This window comes from Podarcis erhardii, assembly GCF_964252035.2.
Source record: "Podarcis erhardii genome assembly, chromosome: 1".
NCBI lineage: Eukaryota > Metazoa > Chordata > Lepidosauria > Squamata > Lacertidae > Podarcis > Podarcis erhardii.
The window spans coordinates 45,860,227-45,878,973 of NC_138497.1; the positions used below are offsets into that span (position 1 = coordinate 45,860,227).

General features: G+C 40.5%; 1 protein-coding gene across 2 annotated transcripts in view; it reads right to left on the reverse strand.

The window, feature by feature from the left end:
• TTBK2 (tau tubulin kinase 2) overlaps window positions 1-18,747 on the reverse strand; it is a 48,383-nt gene that overhangs the window by 19,925 nt on the left and 9,711 nt on the right. For both annotated transcript variants that reach the window (XR_014151041.1, XM_081839525.1), the window contains exons 2-11: window positions 18,425-18,584; window positions 16,895-17,042; window positions 13,928-14,001; window positions 12,768-12,908; window positions 12,130-12,234; window positions 9,927-9,992; window positions 5,917-6,009; window positions 4,352-4,477; window positions 3,133-3,290; window positions 1,615-1,828 (exon numbers count right to left, since the gene is read on the reverse strand). Coding sequence is in view for 1 of the 2 variants with exons in the window: in XM_081839525.1 (XP_081695651.1) it covers window positions 1,615-1,828; window positions 3,133-3,290; window positions 4,352-4,477; window positions 5,917-6,009; window positions 9,927-9,992; window positions 12,130-12,234; window positions 12,768-12,908; window positions 13,928-14,001; window positions 16,895-17,042; window positions 18,425-18,493 (1,194 nt within the window). In the remaining variant the exon portion in view is untranslated. The remainder of the gene's footprint in view (window positions 1-1,614; window positions 1,829-3,132; window positions 3,291-4,351; window positions 4,478-5,916; window positions 6,010-9,926; window positions 9,993-12,129; window positions 12,235-12,767; window positions 12,909-13,927; window positions 14,002-16,894; window positions 17,043-18,424; window positions 18,585-18,747) is intronic.

Sequence of the window (18,747 nt, forward strand, 5' to 3'; positions counted from 1 at the left end):
CTAGCCCTATGTGGAAAGACCAGGATTGAAACAGAGGCCCCTAAGTTGCAAACAATATACTCTATCACTGAGCAGATAGCCCTTTTCAAAAATTAAGTTTTAATGTTTTCTGATTTCACTCACACACAGCTGATCCCACTAGCAAACACCAATATTTAAAGAGCTATACAGGGAAGATGGAACAACCTTGTTTTGTCCTGACAGAGGAGCGGTCTCCCCTCGGGAGGTTGTGGACCCTCCTTCCTTGGAGCTTTTTAAGCAGAGGTTGGATGGTCATCTGTCATGGATGCTCTAGCTGAGATTCATGCATTGCAGGGAAGTGGACAAGATTACCCTTGGGTACCTTCCAACTCTACAGTTCTCTGATTCTATAGGTGCTCTTATACAATTCATTTAGCAGAAGCCTCTGCTAACAGAATCAATGAGTTTTTTCACTAATTCTACCTCCCACCTGCAGTCCCCTGTGCCACCTTCCATGCTGTTCTGAAGGGTTCCCAAAACTCTTCAGAGCAGATTATGTGTGAAGCAGCTGAGGCAGGGAGATGGCACCTTCCATTAGCAGAGGTGCTCACCAAACTGAAATATCTTCCATCTGTGGAACAACACCTGAACTCTACCCAACATCCCTACCACCACACAGAAGGAACTACATGTCCCATTACTGCTCTAAGAAAGGGCTGTTTTGTCTAAAATAGCAATACTTTGTGCCACCTTAGCTGTGACCAAAGAAGCATCAGGGAGACAGATTGTAATATGCTACAGAGACAAGCAGCCACAGAAGACAAAGCTGAATCTTCAGCTTATTCCTGTGATCAGTGGTCAAAAGGTGAAAACATAAGGTAATGAAAAATGGGGTTATATACTTCAAGTATATACTCTGATATATGTCCCAAATGCTGTGCCTGGGGCCACAGTAAAATTGCTCACTGTAATGCCAACTAGGTGTCCTTAGCAATTTAACAAAAATTTGGAAAGAATATATAAAGAGAATATATTTTCACAATACTACTATGTAACCTAAGATGCAGCAATATAAAGAATACAATACAGTTATGGCCATGCTCAAAAGTTAGCATAGAGCTGGAGTAGATATAGAAAATAACAACAAATTATCAGTAAGAAACAGTATCTTCCTCACGAATACTTGCTTAAAAACGGAGAGTTCTGTGATGGGGGAAAAGAACTACCACAATAAGGAAGAGCAAATGTAGGTTTATAAAATTATAAACAAATAAACTATTCTCTCAACACACTAGAACTCTTGAGTCATCAAATGGAAAGCTGTCAGTAGGTTCAGGACAAACAGAAGAAAGCATAACTAACTTATGAAAACCACTGATGTCCACTATCTTATATAGTTCACGGTCTCGTATGGCTTTCAGGAATGAACAACTCTTTATCAAATAGCAGAAAATAAAACCTTAATGTTAAAAGAAATATATCAAATGCTGGGACAAATGACATAGTTGTCCCCAACATACCCAGCTTCTTCATTTCCCAGGACATCTGACTTGCTGATAATATAGTGATTTTATTTGATCCATTAAAGCAAATCTTAAGATACAGAACCAAAAAAGAATTGAATGTTATTGTCTGCTCAATTATAGTTCTTACTTTATGGACACCTGCTTTTATTTTATTCCTGTTTGCATCCATTTCCTCCCACACATCCTTTTCCTGAAGATGATGTCCAGGAGACTCTGGTAGCTTTTCTGGAGAGATTCCGATAGGGATACCATTCTCGCCATCACTAAGATGTTCATCCGGAAACACATCATCTGTATTCTCTCTCAACATATCTCCTGGTATTGGTGTAGCATTGGCAATTCTATTAAGAAGAAGAAAAATAACAAAGAAACAGTATTGCAATATGAAAGTTTGACTCAAGGATGCAGCACAGGTTACACCCTCCCTTCTTCCTCTGGATGTTGTTAAGACTATAAAACAGCATAGCCAGTGGTCAGTGGTGATGAGAGCTGCAATCCAGCAACATCAGGAGGGCCACAGGTTCCCATCTATACTCTAAGTGTTTAAACCATGATCCTTCAGGTCTCAGGCCTCATCTAATAAGCTATTGTAAAACAGTGTGTGCGCCATCCTCGGAACTCTTCAGGGTTCAGGCTTTGCATCTGGCAGCAAGTAAGAAGCACCTGGATTGGTCAGACCTGGTATCACACACTGAGATTCTAAACAGAGCTTTACTCTCTACTGGCTGTATACTCTACCTCCTTTCAGCTCAAACCTTAGGGAATCTGAACCCAGAACATTTCCATCAGTTCCAAGACTGAAGGGCAGCTCTATGCTTCTGCATCTTCCCTAGTCATAGTGCAGCATGCAGGAGCAAGATTAGAATGCTGGTACAGTGGTACCTTGGTTGTTGAACTTAATCCGTTCCGGGAGTCCGTTCGACTCCTGGAACCGTTGAAAAACCAAGGTGCGGCTTTCAATTGGTTGCAAGAGCTTCCTGCACTCAAGTCGTGGAAGCTTCCAAAGAACATTCGAAAGCTGGAACACTTACTTCCAGGTTTTCGGCATTCGGGAGTCAAAACATATGCATACCAAGGCGTTATAGAACCAAGGTATGACTGTATTGTGTTATTTTGCCACAATGCTATGAAGTGGGGGGGGGGGGATGTCAGGAGATATGTAAACTACATTAATGGGTTTGTCACCTATAACCAACAGAATTAATACAAAGTTTTAAATTTTGTCACCTATTCAACAAAGACCTCTAGGCTGTTCACAAAGTTATCTGGGTAGTAGTACACTCTCCAGGTACTCTCCCAAATGGAAAGTGAGCAATCTGTTTTTCTTAATGCTGCAACACAATTTAGAATGAGAATCACATATAATCCCATCACAGATTCCTAAAACTATTCAAAACAGAAGCACTGACTTTTTAGAGAAGTATGAAAGGTTCTTCCAAGCAAGCTCTCCAGAGTTTGTCTGTCAACACCTGGTTATGGAAGAAGCACATCTGGTTCCCTCACGATTACAATGCTATCACGTAAGGAACAGAAGTCTAGATGCCTTTAGATCAAGGTCTTAGGACAGAGAAAGAATGCCTACTATCCAGAATGTCACATGTCACTTCATTAACTGGATGATATCAAAAGGAATGCTCCAACATACCCTATGGCAGCTGGGGTCTGACGAGTGTGCAGTTGAGGAGTAGTTGAAGTGGTGGTTGTTGTTAAAGAGCCATCAGCTCCACTCTTTTCCCAGTCAAATAGGTCACTCTCAGTCACCCCAGAAGTCTTCATACTGTTGTCAAAGACGGACATGAGAAGCTATATAAACAAAAGAGAAGAGTTGGTATGCTCCCAAGTTACATTTAGAAAACTCACGAAAGTTGTTCTTTCACGCCATTCATGATTTTTTTTTTTAAAAAAAATATTATTTATTTATTGAATTTCTATACACTTCAGCCAAGGATCACAGGGCAGTTTACATTATAAAAACACAAAACTACACAACATAATAACAAACAATGACACTCAACAGTTTAAAAGACCATAGATTGTTTAATTTGCCAAAGGCCTTGGAGAAGATGAATGTTTCATATCCTATGAAAGGCAGACATTATATTGATATCTGTTAAAAAAGGCAACACAGCATTCAAATGATGGACAGGTTTCATTAATAAGTTGAAGCCGTTATATTTACATGACTGTCATCGCAAAACATTTTCTTACACCTGTTTTCTATTACAGGTTAAGTACAGTGTATATTGTGGCATGAGGATTAACAGGAAGTGGGCAATAAAAAGAACACTGTATGAGCAAGCACAAAGAATACAATGGAAGAAATGAGGAACTAGACACTTTGATATATTCTATTTTAAAAAATACTTTCCAATTTCTTCTGCAAATCTTTGCAAAACTACCCAAATATGAACATTGTAGAATTCTGCCTCATCAGCTAATTTCTGTAACTGATACAGGGATACAATTCCTGCAGAAAAATGGTTTCATATACACACTGCATAAAACATGCAGGGCCATCTGAATTGTGTTTGGAAATCAATATATTCAATGTATTGAAATATGTCTTAGACACCAGAATAAAGACACAATAAAAAATGTACAAGCAGCTTAAAATGAGTAAAAAGGAAACCATTCACTTCAGCTGCTTGTCATTTTTTTTACTTTAGAAGTTCTGTAATAAAGTTAGTATGGATTTGTCTAGGTACGATATGACAAAACACAAGAGGCAAAAGTAAGGTATAATGATAGTGTACCTAATTAGCCATTGCTACTCATTGGAACAGATGTGTGAATGCATGTTGAAGTGTTTAACAAGACATGGGTTTCCAATAAGACATAAAATTAAGACATTAAAAAAATCATACCTGGTAATCAGGTTTAGTAAAATAATCTAAAGTAGAAATGTGATCTAGAAAGGTGTTAAATTCTTGAGGGAGATGTTTCAGCATCAGCCGGTGGTCATACCTCTCTTTTATGGAGCCCACTTGCTCCTACAAGTAGGAAAATGAAATATTTACCATACTTTCCTTCAGTTCCTTATAGACATTATTTATTTATATGCCACCCCTCTGCCAAGGAACTGAAAGCAGTAAAGAATTTTAAAATGCTAAACAAATAAATGAATATACAGTTGGCCAGGTGAGAATACAGCCCAACTGGAGCTGGTGCCAAATTGTCTCCCTCACCTTCCTTCCTTTCTTCTTTCTTCCATTAGAGTATATTTTGTATTATTTTAACTTCTTATCTGCACAGTAGGACCTCAGATAGGACAAATGGTCTTACCTGAAGCATAGATTTGATAGGTTCTGAGGATATGAATGAGTTTTTCTCAACGCATTAGGGTCCTCAGTAACCATATCAAATCTGAGTTTCTAATCTTTATTCAGATCAAAATTAATAGCTCTGGTTTTAAAGGTAAAGGTCTGTAATAAGCTTTAACATGAACCATCTTTAAAATAAAACAAATGCTCTTGGATATACCTCCCTGTTAACTTAAGCCTAAAAACACATAAAGAGCCATTTGAAATGAAACTGAACTTCTGCCAAGATCCAAGTTGCTCTTCTCCAAACAGCAAGTGGTGAACTAACAGCTGGTCAGATATAGTGAAGAGATATATTAAATTATGTCTAAAAGACACTGGCTTGATTGTGTAGCACAAACATTGAGCACTTCCAGCCTGCAGGCCACATTAGGCACACCAGAGAGCATAATCTGTCCAACAATATCAATTTTCTTCCAGCGATGCCTACAAGCCATCGTATGATGTCAGATGTGAGATCAGTAAAGTTATGGCTGAGAAGAAACATTCAGGACCCCTAGAATGTGCTCCCAATGGTTCCTCTGCAGGCAGGGTTTGAATTAGGTGTCTTTTTAATTTGGCACCAAATGCAAACACACTGGGTTCAGCTCAGAGCTCCTAAGTAGACTGGATTCCCACAGAAGGTGGGACTTACATTTGACAGGAATCTTTGCAGCTGCAGGTTGAATTCAAGCTGTGGCTGCAAAGATTCTCAATGCCAATGTTTATTATTATGGCAAACAGCCAGAATACTTGGCAAAGATTCTGCAAATAAGAATCAGGAGTACTTTTAGAGTGTGTTCCCAATTATTCCTTTTAAGTTTAATAATCTGACAATGTATGACTGATAACTGACTAGAGGGTGGCCCTGTGCATCTATCAAAAATGAACCATGGAAGGTTGATCACCAGATCCCGTTCCCAACCCCTTGTATAGAAGATGGGTTTTATTATTTTTAACTAAGATTAATGAAATTCTGTACTCATGCCGGCTATGTTAATTAAAAAACAAATGCATTGAAGTAAGCAAACATTGTTTTTAAAGAACTTTAATATATTGAAAGGAATCTCATGAACATATTCAAAGACATTCTCCGCAGTTTATCTCCAATGGTACATTTCTCAACAGACCTTGTCCTTAATTTTCCTCCAGGGCAACTGTCCAACCACAAATTCAACCAACATGTAAAACAAAGACCAGAGGTCATCATGACGTCCCATTTCCTAAAGAAAAAGAGACAGTATGTTATTATATAGTCAATTCCCCATTTTCTTGTGCTACCAATCACAATGTATCACATGCTAAAATTCTAATGCCACAATAGCGAAGTATGTAGCAAAAAAAGATTGATCTCAACATGTAAGCAGACAGACAAGATGCAGCTAAAAATGTTGATTAGTCTTACCTGAATAGTAGATTTATTAGGTGGATGATGAAATATTTGGATTGGGCTGTTCCTCTTGCACGAGAATCAGACAGGAGCAAAGAATTGTGGTAGACCATTTCTCCTCAGTTTTTTGGACTTGCCAATCAGGAGCACCATGACAAAAAAATCTAAAACTAAATTAAACACAAGGCCTACCTCCTCCTGGCTAACATGTGAACAGGAACAGGAACAAGAGTAAGTAAAGTAATGTGCAGCAACATGAAAAAACCTGCATGTCAAGAAAACGAATCCTCCATAAAACTCAAGCATATAATAAATCATATGGTCTGCTGCCAAGTAGGGAGAAGCCATTTTAGGCACCCCCCTACCTGTTGTGACACAGGGTCATTGAGTATGCTGCTTACCACCCTTGGTGGCTGGGGCGGCAGAAAAGCATTGGAATGGCTGTCTACCTTGGTAACGCTGCTTAAAGGGTTGAGACTTGAATCTCACTGCCTATTCTGGAACCTGAGCAGTGAAAGGAATGAAACTGAGTGGGGTATGGAACAAAATGCCTAGTATACCTTCTATCAGCCTTCTGACTTAAAGAAACCTTACGCTTATCCTTTGATTCCACCAAAATATCTTTCAGAGCTGACTCTCCAAGTACAGGTAGTTGGCCTCCCACAAAAGGTACCACAGACAAGTTAGCCTTAGTGGCAGAGTCAGCCTGCCAATTCTTAAGCCACAAAGTGCAGCACACTGTTACCTGTGCAGATATGGCTCTTGGCGCAAACTGCATAGCATCCACAGTAGCATCTGCCATGCAGGCTTGTGCTTTTATGAATTTTGAAAGGATTTGATGGTGACGCACCACATCCTGAGGAGGATTATGAAGCAAATCCTCCAACCATACCACACAGGCATGTGTGCAGGAGGAAGCTATACAAGAAGCTCTCAATGAGAATGAAGCAGCTTCATGTACTTCGCAAAGGGCAAACTCAATTCTCCTATCTGTAATATCATGCAATTGAGCATTTTCATCCTTTGGGGCCAAATGACATGAGGAAAGATGCAGCAGAGGAGGACCAACGGAAGGTGACTTCTTTAAAGCCATAAATTCTGGCTCTAAAGAATATAATTTATTCACCAATCCATTAGTCCTTTTCAAATGCATAGGAGCATCTAGCTCTGCCTTTACTATCAATTTTAGAAGAGATGGAACCCACAATCTTGAAACAGCCTGGAAGATTGTGGCTCTTCCCACGCATCCTCTTCTTCCACATCCAGTGATGCATGAGATAATGACATAGTAAAATCAGCCTCCTGTAATTCCTCAGACATAACTTGAAAAGGGTTAGGGGAGCAATTCCCTGCAGAATGTGGCATACGCGTACAAGAAGCTTTGATTTAGTAAGCACAGGAAAGGCAGCATTGGGACGTAAGTCATGCTTAAGGTCTGATGATAAGGAGGCAAGAAGGGCATCCTTCAACTGATCAATTCAAGAAGCAGACAAGTTCACATTCAAAACCTCTAATAAACCTTGACCCATTGGTGGCACTGAACTTTGCTCATTACAGTAGATCCTAATTGGTCATCAGCAAAACCCTGAAATTCAGGCTCAGGATCAGAGGATATGGCTATGGTCATTATTAGTATTGCCAGCAGATGGCAGTAAAATCTCACTAGATAACTGAGCAGCACTCTGTGGCTGAGCCATGGATTGCTCTGAAGGAGATTTGTTTACACGGGTAGACCTTACCTTACTGACAACACTGAAAAATGATGGCCCTTCGCATGGGAGGAGTGATTTGAGTGACTGCAGGAAGCAGAGGACCACATTCTACGTTTATTTCACTTTTTTATGCGGAGAGGCACCCAAACCTTGCAGAGACTCTAAGGACGCCATTGAAATTTATTGGGAGAAAATTGAGCCGCTGAACCAGACTGCTGATTCAAATATTACTGCAGGCGAAACGTGTTGAAACAGCCCTTTGCGCTGCTGAAGCAGACAGGAGAACAAGGAGCTGAAGCTTATTTTCTTTGTCCCTTTCTTTCTCTGTAGAAGCAGCAATTCTTGAAGGAAAGCAAATGCGCTGAATAAAGGGTCCAAAAGGACGGTGAGGGTAAGGCGCAGAGAGGCTGTTAGGGAAGCAGCGCACAGTCACTGCACGAGGCAGCCTGCACCGCAAAAAAAGCTGGAATAAAAGGCAGCCCATCTGCCAAAACGACAATAGCCAGCAACAAGAAATAAAGATAAAAATTAAGAAATTAATGGAAAATAGAAGTAAAACACTGAACGGAGAACAGGGAAAGATGTTTAGCAGGGAGACAAGTTTTTTTTATTTTTTTACACCTCAGTGGAGGACGCATAAAAGGACCAATAGACAGGAAAAGTAGCCAATTACTAATTAACTAAGAATAACGAAGAAAGTAGTTAAAAGAGAACTCTGCTAACTAACAATCAACAAAACAGTGAGAGCTGAGGAGGAAAAAAATGAGGGGAAACAGTCTACCTCCCATAATTCTTTGCTCCTGCCTGAGTCTTGTGCAAGACGAACAACCCAATAAGAACACTTCATTGTCCATCGTAATAAATCAGCACCATCCATGCACAGGGAAGGAGATTAGTAGACTCTTGGGCTTACACAAGTACCTTGGTGGGTGAGGGGAACAAAACTGCCCAAGAACAGACTGAGAACATTCAGTGGCCTGATTGGGGGGCGTGGAAATAGACTGCCAGAGGGGAGGAGACATGGAATGAGGCACAGCCTGGGAAAGGACATGGCCGATTGGAACCCTAGAAGAAGCACTCTACACTGCAACATTTTGTGGCAACTCACTTGTAAGAAAACAATGCTTAAAGAGTTGAAATGTTCTCTATAGATTCAAAACAGATGGGGGAAGAAACTCTATAAATATACTCACAGAAGTACACATAGAAGCAAAGCAAGCTAGCAATTAGTTTAAATGTGTTTCACCTCTTTCCTTAAATTACCGTATTTTTCGCCCTATAGGGCACACCGGCCCATAGGGCGCACCCAGTTTTTTTTGGGGGGGGGGAATAAAGAAAAAAAATTATTTTCCCCCCAGGCGCGGGGCTGGGGCAGGGGAAGCCCGAGCCTCCCCCGACCCCAGCCCCCAGAACAGGCTTGTGGATATCTGCCCGAAGCCCGGGGTGCACTCCGTTGCGCTCCCCGGGTTTCGGGCTGCAGGCTGCTGTCCACAAGCCTTGGGAGACCGGCGCGACTTCCCGCCGGGCTCCCAAGGCTTGCGGAGAGCTTCCTGAAGCCTGGAGAGTGAGAGGGGTCGGTGCGCACCTCGATAAAAAAAGAAAGTCAAAAGTGGCCAAAAGACTGTGATCCTTTCCGTCAGTTCTCACATCCCACCAGAAAAACATTTCCCCAGCAAAGCCAAACCCTACCCTAGTCTATATCAACCTCTCACAGGGAGGGGAGCATGTGTGTCCCTTTCATCCATACCTACTAAAAATTAATTAGCACTCTTTTAATATGCCATGTAATTAAAATGGTAATCAATTTATTTAGCAAATTTCAGTCACAGTATTATTTCCATTCTAAGATCATCCAGTATGATTAAAGATGCATAAGTAGACATTTTCTTTTGCCAACAATTTAAATATTTCAGGCAGTATTACTTACAATTATAAATCACCTATAGGAAAAAGACATGTGAAACAGAAAGTTAAGACACACCATTTGTAATTGTTTCAGTAACTAAACATTCAGGGTATTGCAAGTACTAATACTCACTCTGTTCCTGTGAGCATTGACTGACGCATACCGCACAGTCCCTCTAAAACCAGCAACAGCTCTGGGCTATCAATACAACAGAGGGGGAGAAATTCTGTTACACTGTGTTAGTTAAAGATATACAGTACATAAAAGCCACACTACAAAGAATAATGTAGGCCTTCTACTCTGGAGTCTTCCTCTGCTAAGAATGCACAGGTCTGTTTGATCTATATGTTATTGGGGCAGCATGTTTGTATAATAAATAAAATTTAAATGGGTATGGTAAACAAGCAAACACATTTTGAACACATTTTAAGTAGTTCAGAAACATTTTTCTATTTAACCAGATTTATTAACTATAAGCTGCTGAGAATCAAAAGCGGTGAAAGTGCTTTTGCACTCAGAACCTGCTTGCAGGCTTTACAATAGGCATCTGGTTAGCCACTGCGAGAAGAGTTTACTAGACTGGATGGGTCCAGCAGGGCTCTTCTGTTCTTATTCAAATAGTTCCATTTTATTCAACCTTAAAGAAGCCATTTTGTTATTTCCCTTTTATCTCAGCACCCAAATTCCAGTGCATTTTATTGCCAGTTTCCTATTCACTCCACAACTAGGATACTAAGTGCCCAGACAAACAAAAAACCCTGTCCCCTTCATACAAAGCACTTTTGAGCTCTTTGCAAACATACTCCTAGTTGCTGTATGCAAAGTACTAATGCTCGTTGCTAATTGAAAGTGCAATAAGCTCCAGACAGACACCTTTTTATTCCTTATTTTGGGAGATCAGGGAATAAGGCAAAAGTTTCACAAGTCAGTAGTAGCCAGCACCTTTTTTATTTATTTATTATTCTATTTACATATTTATATACTGCTTAATAGGGAGTGGGTGGCGCTGTGCTCTAAACCACTGAGCCTCTTCAGCTTGCTGATCAGAAGGTCAGCAGTTTGAATCCGAGCTCCCGTTGCTCTGTCCCAACTTCTGCCAACCTAGTAGTTCGAAAGCACACCAGTGCAAGTAGATAAATAGGTACCGCTACGGCGGGAAGGTATACGGCATTTCTGTGAGCTCTGGTTTCTGTCACGGTGTCCCATTGTGCCAGAAGCAATTAAGTCATGCTGGCCACATGACCAGGAAAGCTGTCTGTGGACAAACGCTAGCTCCCTCGGCCTGAAATGAGATAAGCGCCACCACCCCATAGTCGCCTTTAACTGGACTTAACTGTCCATGGGTCCTTTACCTTAATACTGCTTAATACTAACACAAAGTGCTTTACAAAAACAAAATACTAATTTTTCTACATATGAAACTGAAAAACAGTGATGCAGTACAAATTAATCAAATAATAAAAACAAAAACAAAATCCAGAAGCACATTTTGGAAACATATTGAGTCAGGGCCCCTTTCCCTCCTTAGCCTCTAACTTGCCAAGTCATATCCTGACTCACAGTATGTTACATTCACCCAACTGCTGTTTTTCAATTACACAAATTGTACAAAATTCACTACTCATGCTGTATCACTTATCCCATTCTATTCCCACCTCACACAAGCAAACTAACCACCCAATCCCTCCTATATCTCGCACTAAATCACCAAACCACTAACACCAATCACTCCTTACACGTTATTAAAAATGTACAGCAACAACACCGGGGACAATGAGCCTACTCACTGACACAATTACCTCACTTTCATGTGATATTAAACCATGGTTTAAAACAAAAAGTTACCATGGTGCTCCCCCTCTCTCTGCTCTTACTGTGCAAGACAAAATAAGTCAGAGTATGGCTTGTCAGGTTATCCAAACCTGGCCTTGTGGTTTCCTTTGCTCAAACAAACAAGTAATAAGTGAAAAGGAAACCTTGGTTACCACTCGTGGGGGTTTTGGGTGAAAGAAACCACATGCTCATATTTGTATGACATGACAAGCCACACTTTGCCTATTTTGCTCAGAGCATAGCGGCAGCAAAATGAGGGAGGATTACCCTGAAAACTTTGTAACAGCACATACCAGCATGCTGCCCATTAACATTAAACCATAGATTGTTGAAACCATAGTTTGGTCCCACTCACTTAGCCCTTGGAGGTTTGGCCAGATTAGAACTTGGGTCTCAGATCTCTGGCATAATGCATCAAGCATGGATAAAACAGTTATTTTAAAAGCAGTCCAATATATCAAATTTAAAATTACTAATAAAAAGTTTTATTAGAATTTCTTACCGGTCTGACATCCCCACATGAATTTGTAAACTGACGCGCCAAGCCAAAATCCAGCATGTAACACTTCCTCCAAGTGCTAGGGAAACGTCCCATAGCAAAGTTGGACTGGGGAGGGAAAAGAAGACATATTGATTGATAATACCATACATGTTATTCAACAACAATCTCCACACAAGACAAACGCTGAATACAACATTAAGGCTGCAATCAATTACTTAAACTACTCCACATAGGACTACCACTGGATACAGTTATTTAAACTTTTGGGTAGACATGCCTAGGACTGTGCTATTCAATCATGTTAAACAGAACATCTTAATACTTTGAAATAAAGTACAGAGTAATATATTCTCAGTGGATGCAATCATCTTAGGCTTTCCTAAATTAAGAACTTACTTTTAAAACCGAAAGCAATTATTATTTGCTAGATAAGACCATTACAGTTAAAGAGTTCTAATGTTACTGAAAATCAATATATAAAAGAAACAATCATGGATTAGCTTTTTAACTATGCACTGTCATCTTAATAGTTTTATATCCAATTGTCTGATTGTTCTAACTGCATGATCACCTCCTAATAAGTGACAACAGTTGCAACTTAAATTCTTGGCTCTAACAAAATTTGTGGATAAACTCACTGGCTTAATATCTCTGTGTAAAAAACCAACAGAATGAATGCTCTCAATAGACTCTAGAATTTGCTTGCCAAGTCGCAAGGTAGTACTGATTGTGAAGGTCCCTCTAGTTTGGCTTCGACGCAGATCGGCCAAGTTCCGACCCTGAAAAAGCAAGAAAGTAAAGTACGTTCAGTGCAAATTTCCCTCTTCCCATCCAAAATGAGGAAGACAGACATTTTCAATCATATTTATTTTTTTCATTTAGCTTTCATAATCATTTTATAATGGGCAAAATTAATCAACATTAGATTTATTCTTTACATTGAACTGATCAAGAAGAGAATAGGGTATCAATTAAGCTATTAATTTTTTTTTCAAAGAGGTACATTGAACTGATCAAGAAGAGAATAGGGTATCAATTAAGCTATTAAAAATTTTTTTCCAAGAGGTGGCCCAGATCACAAGGCATGATAAGTTGTAGCAGCAGTAGCAGTTGTTATTATTGAGTTTGGTAGTTGCAATGTAACAGCAAGATAAGTAAAATCAAGTAAAACCCAAATTAAAAGCAATGTGCAATACAAAATTTATAAATTGCACATCTAACAATACAAAAAGAAAAAATCTATTCTACACCTGTAAAAGATGAACAGCACAGTAGCGGTCAACTTAACCTTCAACAGTCTGGGTAAATAAACCTGTACTAGCCTGGTGCCGAAAAAATGACAAGGATGGTGCCATGTACATTTTCCTGGGAGATAGAGTTCCAAAGACATGGAGGTACCACTAAAAAATCCCATTCTTGTTTAGCCACCCTCTGCAATTGCTTCAGATAAGGCACATGGAGAACAGCCTGTGGTTTCTATTTACCCTTCTCCTATCAAATAAGCATTGTTACATTAGCTGGACATTCTTTCTTAGGGGGTTGTGGAGATTTAATTTATATCTGTGAACATCCTTTTAGAGCAGGGGTTGTCAACCTGGTCCCTATCGCCCACTAGTGAGCGTTTCAAGATTCTACGTGGGCAGCAGGGGGTTCCACGGCACAAGCTGAATCTTCCTTCCATCGAGCACTGGTGGGCAGGAAGGAAAATTTACCATCAAGAAAGATGCATTAGTGGGCAGTAGGTATAAAAAGGTAGACTACCCCTGTTTTAGAGAACGAATAAATGTAACAAACTTACCTGCAACTGCATGACCACATAGTTGAATCTGTCATTCCTTCCACAGCCAATGAATTTGCAGACATGATCTTTTCCTGCAGAAATAAAATATACACTTTTTATGTTTCCATATTTTTCTTCTCACAAGTTTGGATGCAGAGTCGCCTACAGAAATGAGGTTGGAGGAAGGCAACACCTCCTCTAGAGAAGCCTGTCCTAAAAGTCAAGGGACCTTCCTGAATGGGGTGCACTGTGATTCAGGGGGCTGAAAGGGGAGATAAGCCAAAAACTGGGCAGAGACTCCCTCTCACTGGACACGCCTCCACCCTATTTTCAGCAAGTCCCTGCACCCCAGCACACCCCACTCAGGAGGGTCCCCAGTTCTCAAGAGAGACTTTTCAGGAAGCTGCTGGGGAAGGAGGTGGCAGAAAGATTACTTTTCACTAACCCCACTCTCCCCAAGCGCTTCCCTAAATCCCTAAATCTATTACTTACATTTCTGGGTGGCAAAAAAAGGAAACAGAACTTAAGGAACTCAGACATGTGGAAGAAACTTGTCAAAAATAAAAACCACTTTGTCTCTAATTCTCTGCACCAATTCATAAGTAAACAGTGCCTCATTATCCAAAAGTTGTTAGCATTCATGGAAGTAAACATATTTCAGTGTTAACATTTTTTTAGTTACTCTGAAACACCTCACCCCATGATAATGTTGCATGAAGATGAACATAAGCAAGGTTTGCCACTGCCTGGATTTGAGCATAAACCCAATTTGTGATTTGCAAACATGGCCACTAAGATGCAACAAAAATGCTTTTTGCTGATAAATTAGAAGCAAGCTTTTTATCTGAGGTGAAGCAGGAGAACCAGGAGAAACGTACTGCTGCGACAGGCAGGAGGAAAAAACGGAGGGGAGCGTGACTGCCTCCCACAATTCTTCTCTCCGGCCTGTGACCACGTGGCGAGGATCAAACCACACCATTGGCCCCAATATCCCATGAGGTAAATTGACAGCTATCACCAAGACTACTGACACACTTACAAAATTAATGGTCTGAAAAACATTTATTTTTACTCTGCTTTGTTTTGGTTCTGCTGCACCACAATTTACGCCTCTATTAAAGTGAAACCAAAAACCTGAATAGATACATGTTGAGTGTCAAAAGAGATACATGCTGGATCTCTCAGCGGCGTTTGATACCATCGACCATGACATCCTTCTGGACCGTCTTGAGGGGCTGGGAGCTGGGGGTACTGTCATACAGTGGTTCCGCTCCTTCCTCCTGGGCCGTGTTCAGAAAGTGGTGGTGGGGGATGAGTGTTCAGACCCCTGGCCGCTCACTTGTGGGGTGCCTCAGGGTTCTGTCCTCTCCCCCATGCTTTTCAACATCTACATGCAGCCGCTGGGAGCGATCATCAGGAGGTTTGGGCTGGGTGTTCATCAGTATGCAGATGATACCCAGCTCTACCTCTCTTTTAAATCAGAACCAGTGAAGGCAGTAAAGGTCCTGTGTGAGTGTCTGGAGGCGGTTGGAGGATGGATGGCGGCTAACAGATTGAGGTTGAATCCTGACAAGACAGAAGTACTGTTTTTGGGGGACAGGAGGCGGGCAGGTGTGGAGGATTCCCTGGTCCTGAATGCGGTAACTGTGCCCCTGAAGGACCAGGTGCGCAGCCTGGGAGTCGTTTTGGACTCACAGCTGTCCATGGAGGCACAGGTCAAATCTGTATCCAGGGCAGCTGTTTACCAGCTCCATCTGGTACGTAGGCTGAGACCCTATCTGCCTGCGGACTGTCTCGCCAGAGTGGTACATGCTCTGGTTATCTCCCGCTTGGACTACTGCAATGCGCTCTACGTGGGGCTACCTTTGAAGGTGACCCGGAAACTACAACTAATACAGAATGCGGCAGCTAGACTGGTGACTGGGAGCGGCCGCCGAGACCATATAACACCGGTCTTGAAAGACCTACATTGGCTCCCAGTACGTTTCCGAGCACAATTCAAAGTGTTGGTGCTGACCTTTAAAGCCCTAAATGGCCTCGGTCCAGTATATCTGAAGGAGCGTCTCCTCCCCCATCGTTCTGCCCGGACACTGAGGTCCAGCTCCGAGGGCCTTCTGGCGGTTCCCTCACTGCGAGAGGCCAAGTTGCAGGGAACCAGGCAGAGGGCCTTCTCGGTGGTGGCGCCCGCCCTGTGGAATGCCCTCCCATCGGATGTCAAGGCGATGGACAACTACCTGACATTCAGAAGACATCTGAAGGCAGCCCTGTTCAGGGAAGTTTTTAATATGTGACATTTTAGTGTATTTTTTATCTCTGTTGGAAGCCGCCCAGAGTGGCTGGGGAAACCCAGCCAGATGGGCGGGGTACAAATAATAAATTATTATTATTATTATTATTATCATGCTGAGTATCAAATATATTCATACAGCTTAAGCTTTCTTAGGGTGACCAGGTGAATAAACAACACCTGTTGGAATTCCCTCTACTACAGAACTATTTAAATTTAGTAAAACTGTCAGGGAGAGTAAGCTAGGTCATCCTGTAATTTCAGAAGTTGCTCAGGAATTTTGTGTTGATCAAAATATTTCACAACGTTTTTCAAGGACAGCAGTCATAGGTTCACATCTCAATCTGCCTCACACATTCTCTCAGAACAATACTTGCCATCTTTTCACCTACCTCAGATTTAAGGCACATCATCAACTTGAATCATTATTATTTTAAAAATTAGTAAAACTTCCCTATTCTTGTCCTCAATGCAAGGCTGCAATTCTATGCCCACTTACCTGGTAGTGAGCCCCAGTGATATCAGTGGGATTGCTTCTTTCTCGATAGACATGCACAGGATTGCACACTAAATCTTAATTCTTCCTTATTATATTTGGAATCCATACTGACCAATATAGTATACTTTGATACACTGAGCCTATCAGATTTCCAAGAATGAGACATACATTCAGAACAAGGATCTTTTATCCTCCTTACCTTGCAGTTTTTTCAACACAGCTACTTCCATTTTCAGAACCTGCTTTGGTTGCTGAGCTGACTCGACTTTCAATGCAACATTGTCTCGGGTAAGCAAGTCCATTGCATCGTAAATTTCTCCAAACCCTCCACCTCCTATCTTTTTGAACTGTAATGAATAAAAATATTAGTTCTGCATTGTTTAAAAAATACAGAACTTTTGAATTAACAAGCCTAGACTATGAATATTATCTAGCCACTAAATCTGTTACTTTATTAAGTTACCTCTTTCCCTACTTAATGTAAGACTCATTTTAAATTTTATTTCTTAATCTATTAACTACTGTTAATGTGACAAGAAATCAAGCCTTTAGCACAGTGGTTCTCAAACTTTTTTCTCTGGCCCACACTTTCAGAATAAAAAATTGCTTGCACAACACCAATTTTTTATTGATAAGAAATACACTGGAAAACAAAAAGAAACAACTCCTAGCATTGCTTGATTTATAACACGGAACACAACTCCTTTATAATATGATCATAGGGCATCCAGAAAGTATAAAACAATACAGCTACATAAGAACATAAATCATTCCCAAATTATAAACAAGTCTCTATCATATGTACCTTAAGTATGTATACAAACTCAATAAGAAGTGTGAGCTTGCCTTTGCCAAGTGATCTCATCTATTTTAGGCCTCATTTGAGACAAATAAACTCTCATTTCCTCATCAAGACAAATATATTTCATATTTAACAGAGCTGACACTTGCCATCCACTTCAGTCACACCAGTGTGACTGCCACACCAGTTTGAGAACCACTTTGAGAACCACTGCTTTAGTGTCAATTGCCCAGTCCTGTGGAACACCATGCGGAACACCATGCCAATATAAATTCAGTGGCTGCCTTCTTGTGCAAACTGTTAAATGCCTGCTGAAAACGTTTCTATTCCGCTGGGGCTATGCAAACTACTGATGTTTGTTTTTAATTTCTTTTGACTTATTTTTAAGTTTTTATAATTCTACTGTTTGCTGTTTTATATTGTTGCAAACCACTATGATATATATTTACAATACAGCGGTATATAAATATTTTTATAAATACAGGTAACAGGCATCTTATGTGAGGTTTTTGTTCCACAGGGCCACATTAAGGTAAAGATGAACAACAGCCAGCAGCACTTTTTAAAGTGCTTTTCAAGCTGAGGAAAACCACATCACTTACCTACAGCCACTATGCTCAATGTTACAAACAAATAAACTCTCAGGAAAGAGTTTCTTTATTTGACACTATCAATGTGCTAGAAAAGACCAGCACACCAAAGTACAGGCAAGGAGACTGCTAACTTGTGTATTTATTTGCAAAAAAGGTGTCCAAGACGGGGAAATTTCTCCAATTCTATATTACTATGCTTTCATATATTGCTAACAGGATGCAGTTTGTGACTATGTCTTCCTTTTACCCGGTTCCTTGCAATTTTATTTCTTTTTATTTAGTCTAGTGCTTTCATATATCTGGGGAGGAAATAAGAAGGATTTAATATACTTACCACTTTCCATCTTTCTTTGACCAATACTCCTACACTCAGGATATCTGGCTGTTCCCCTCCTCCACTCATTGCAATCTCCTGGGGTGGTGCAGCTGCTATGCAAAGCCTACGTCAATAGAGACCATCCAGCTCCCAAAGGTGGCTTCCATTTAAGCAGAGGCTATAAAGATAAACAGCAATAGTTATCAAGTTCATGAGAACTTGATAATTAAAAAATGGCAAAATGAATACCTTCCTAACTCTATTGTAAGAAAGTTATTTTTCAATTTTACAATTCAGAACTGAAATAAAATTTCAAACGAAACACAAATATTTTAAAATCT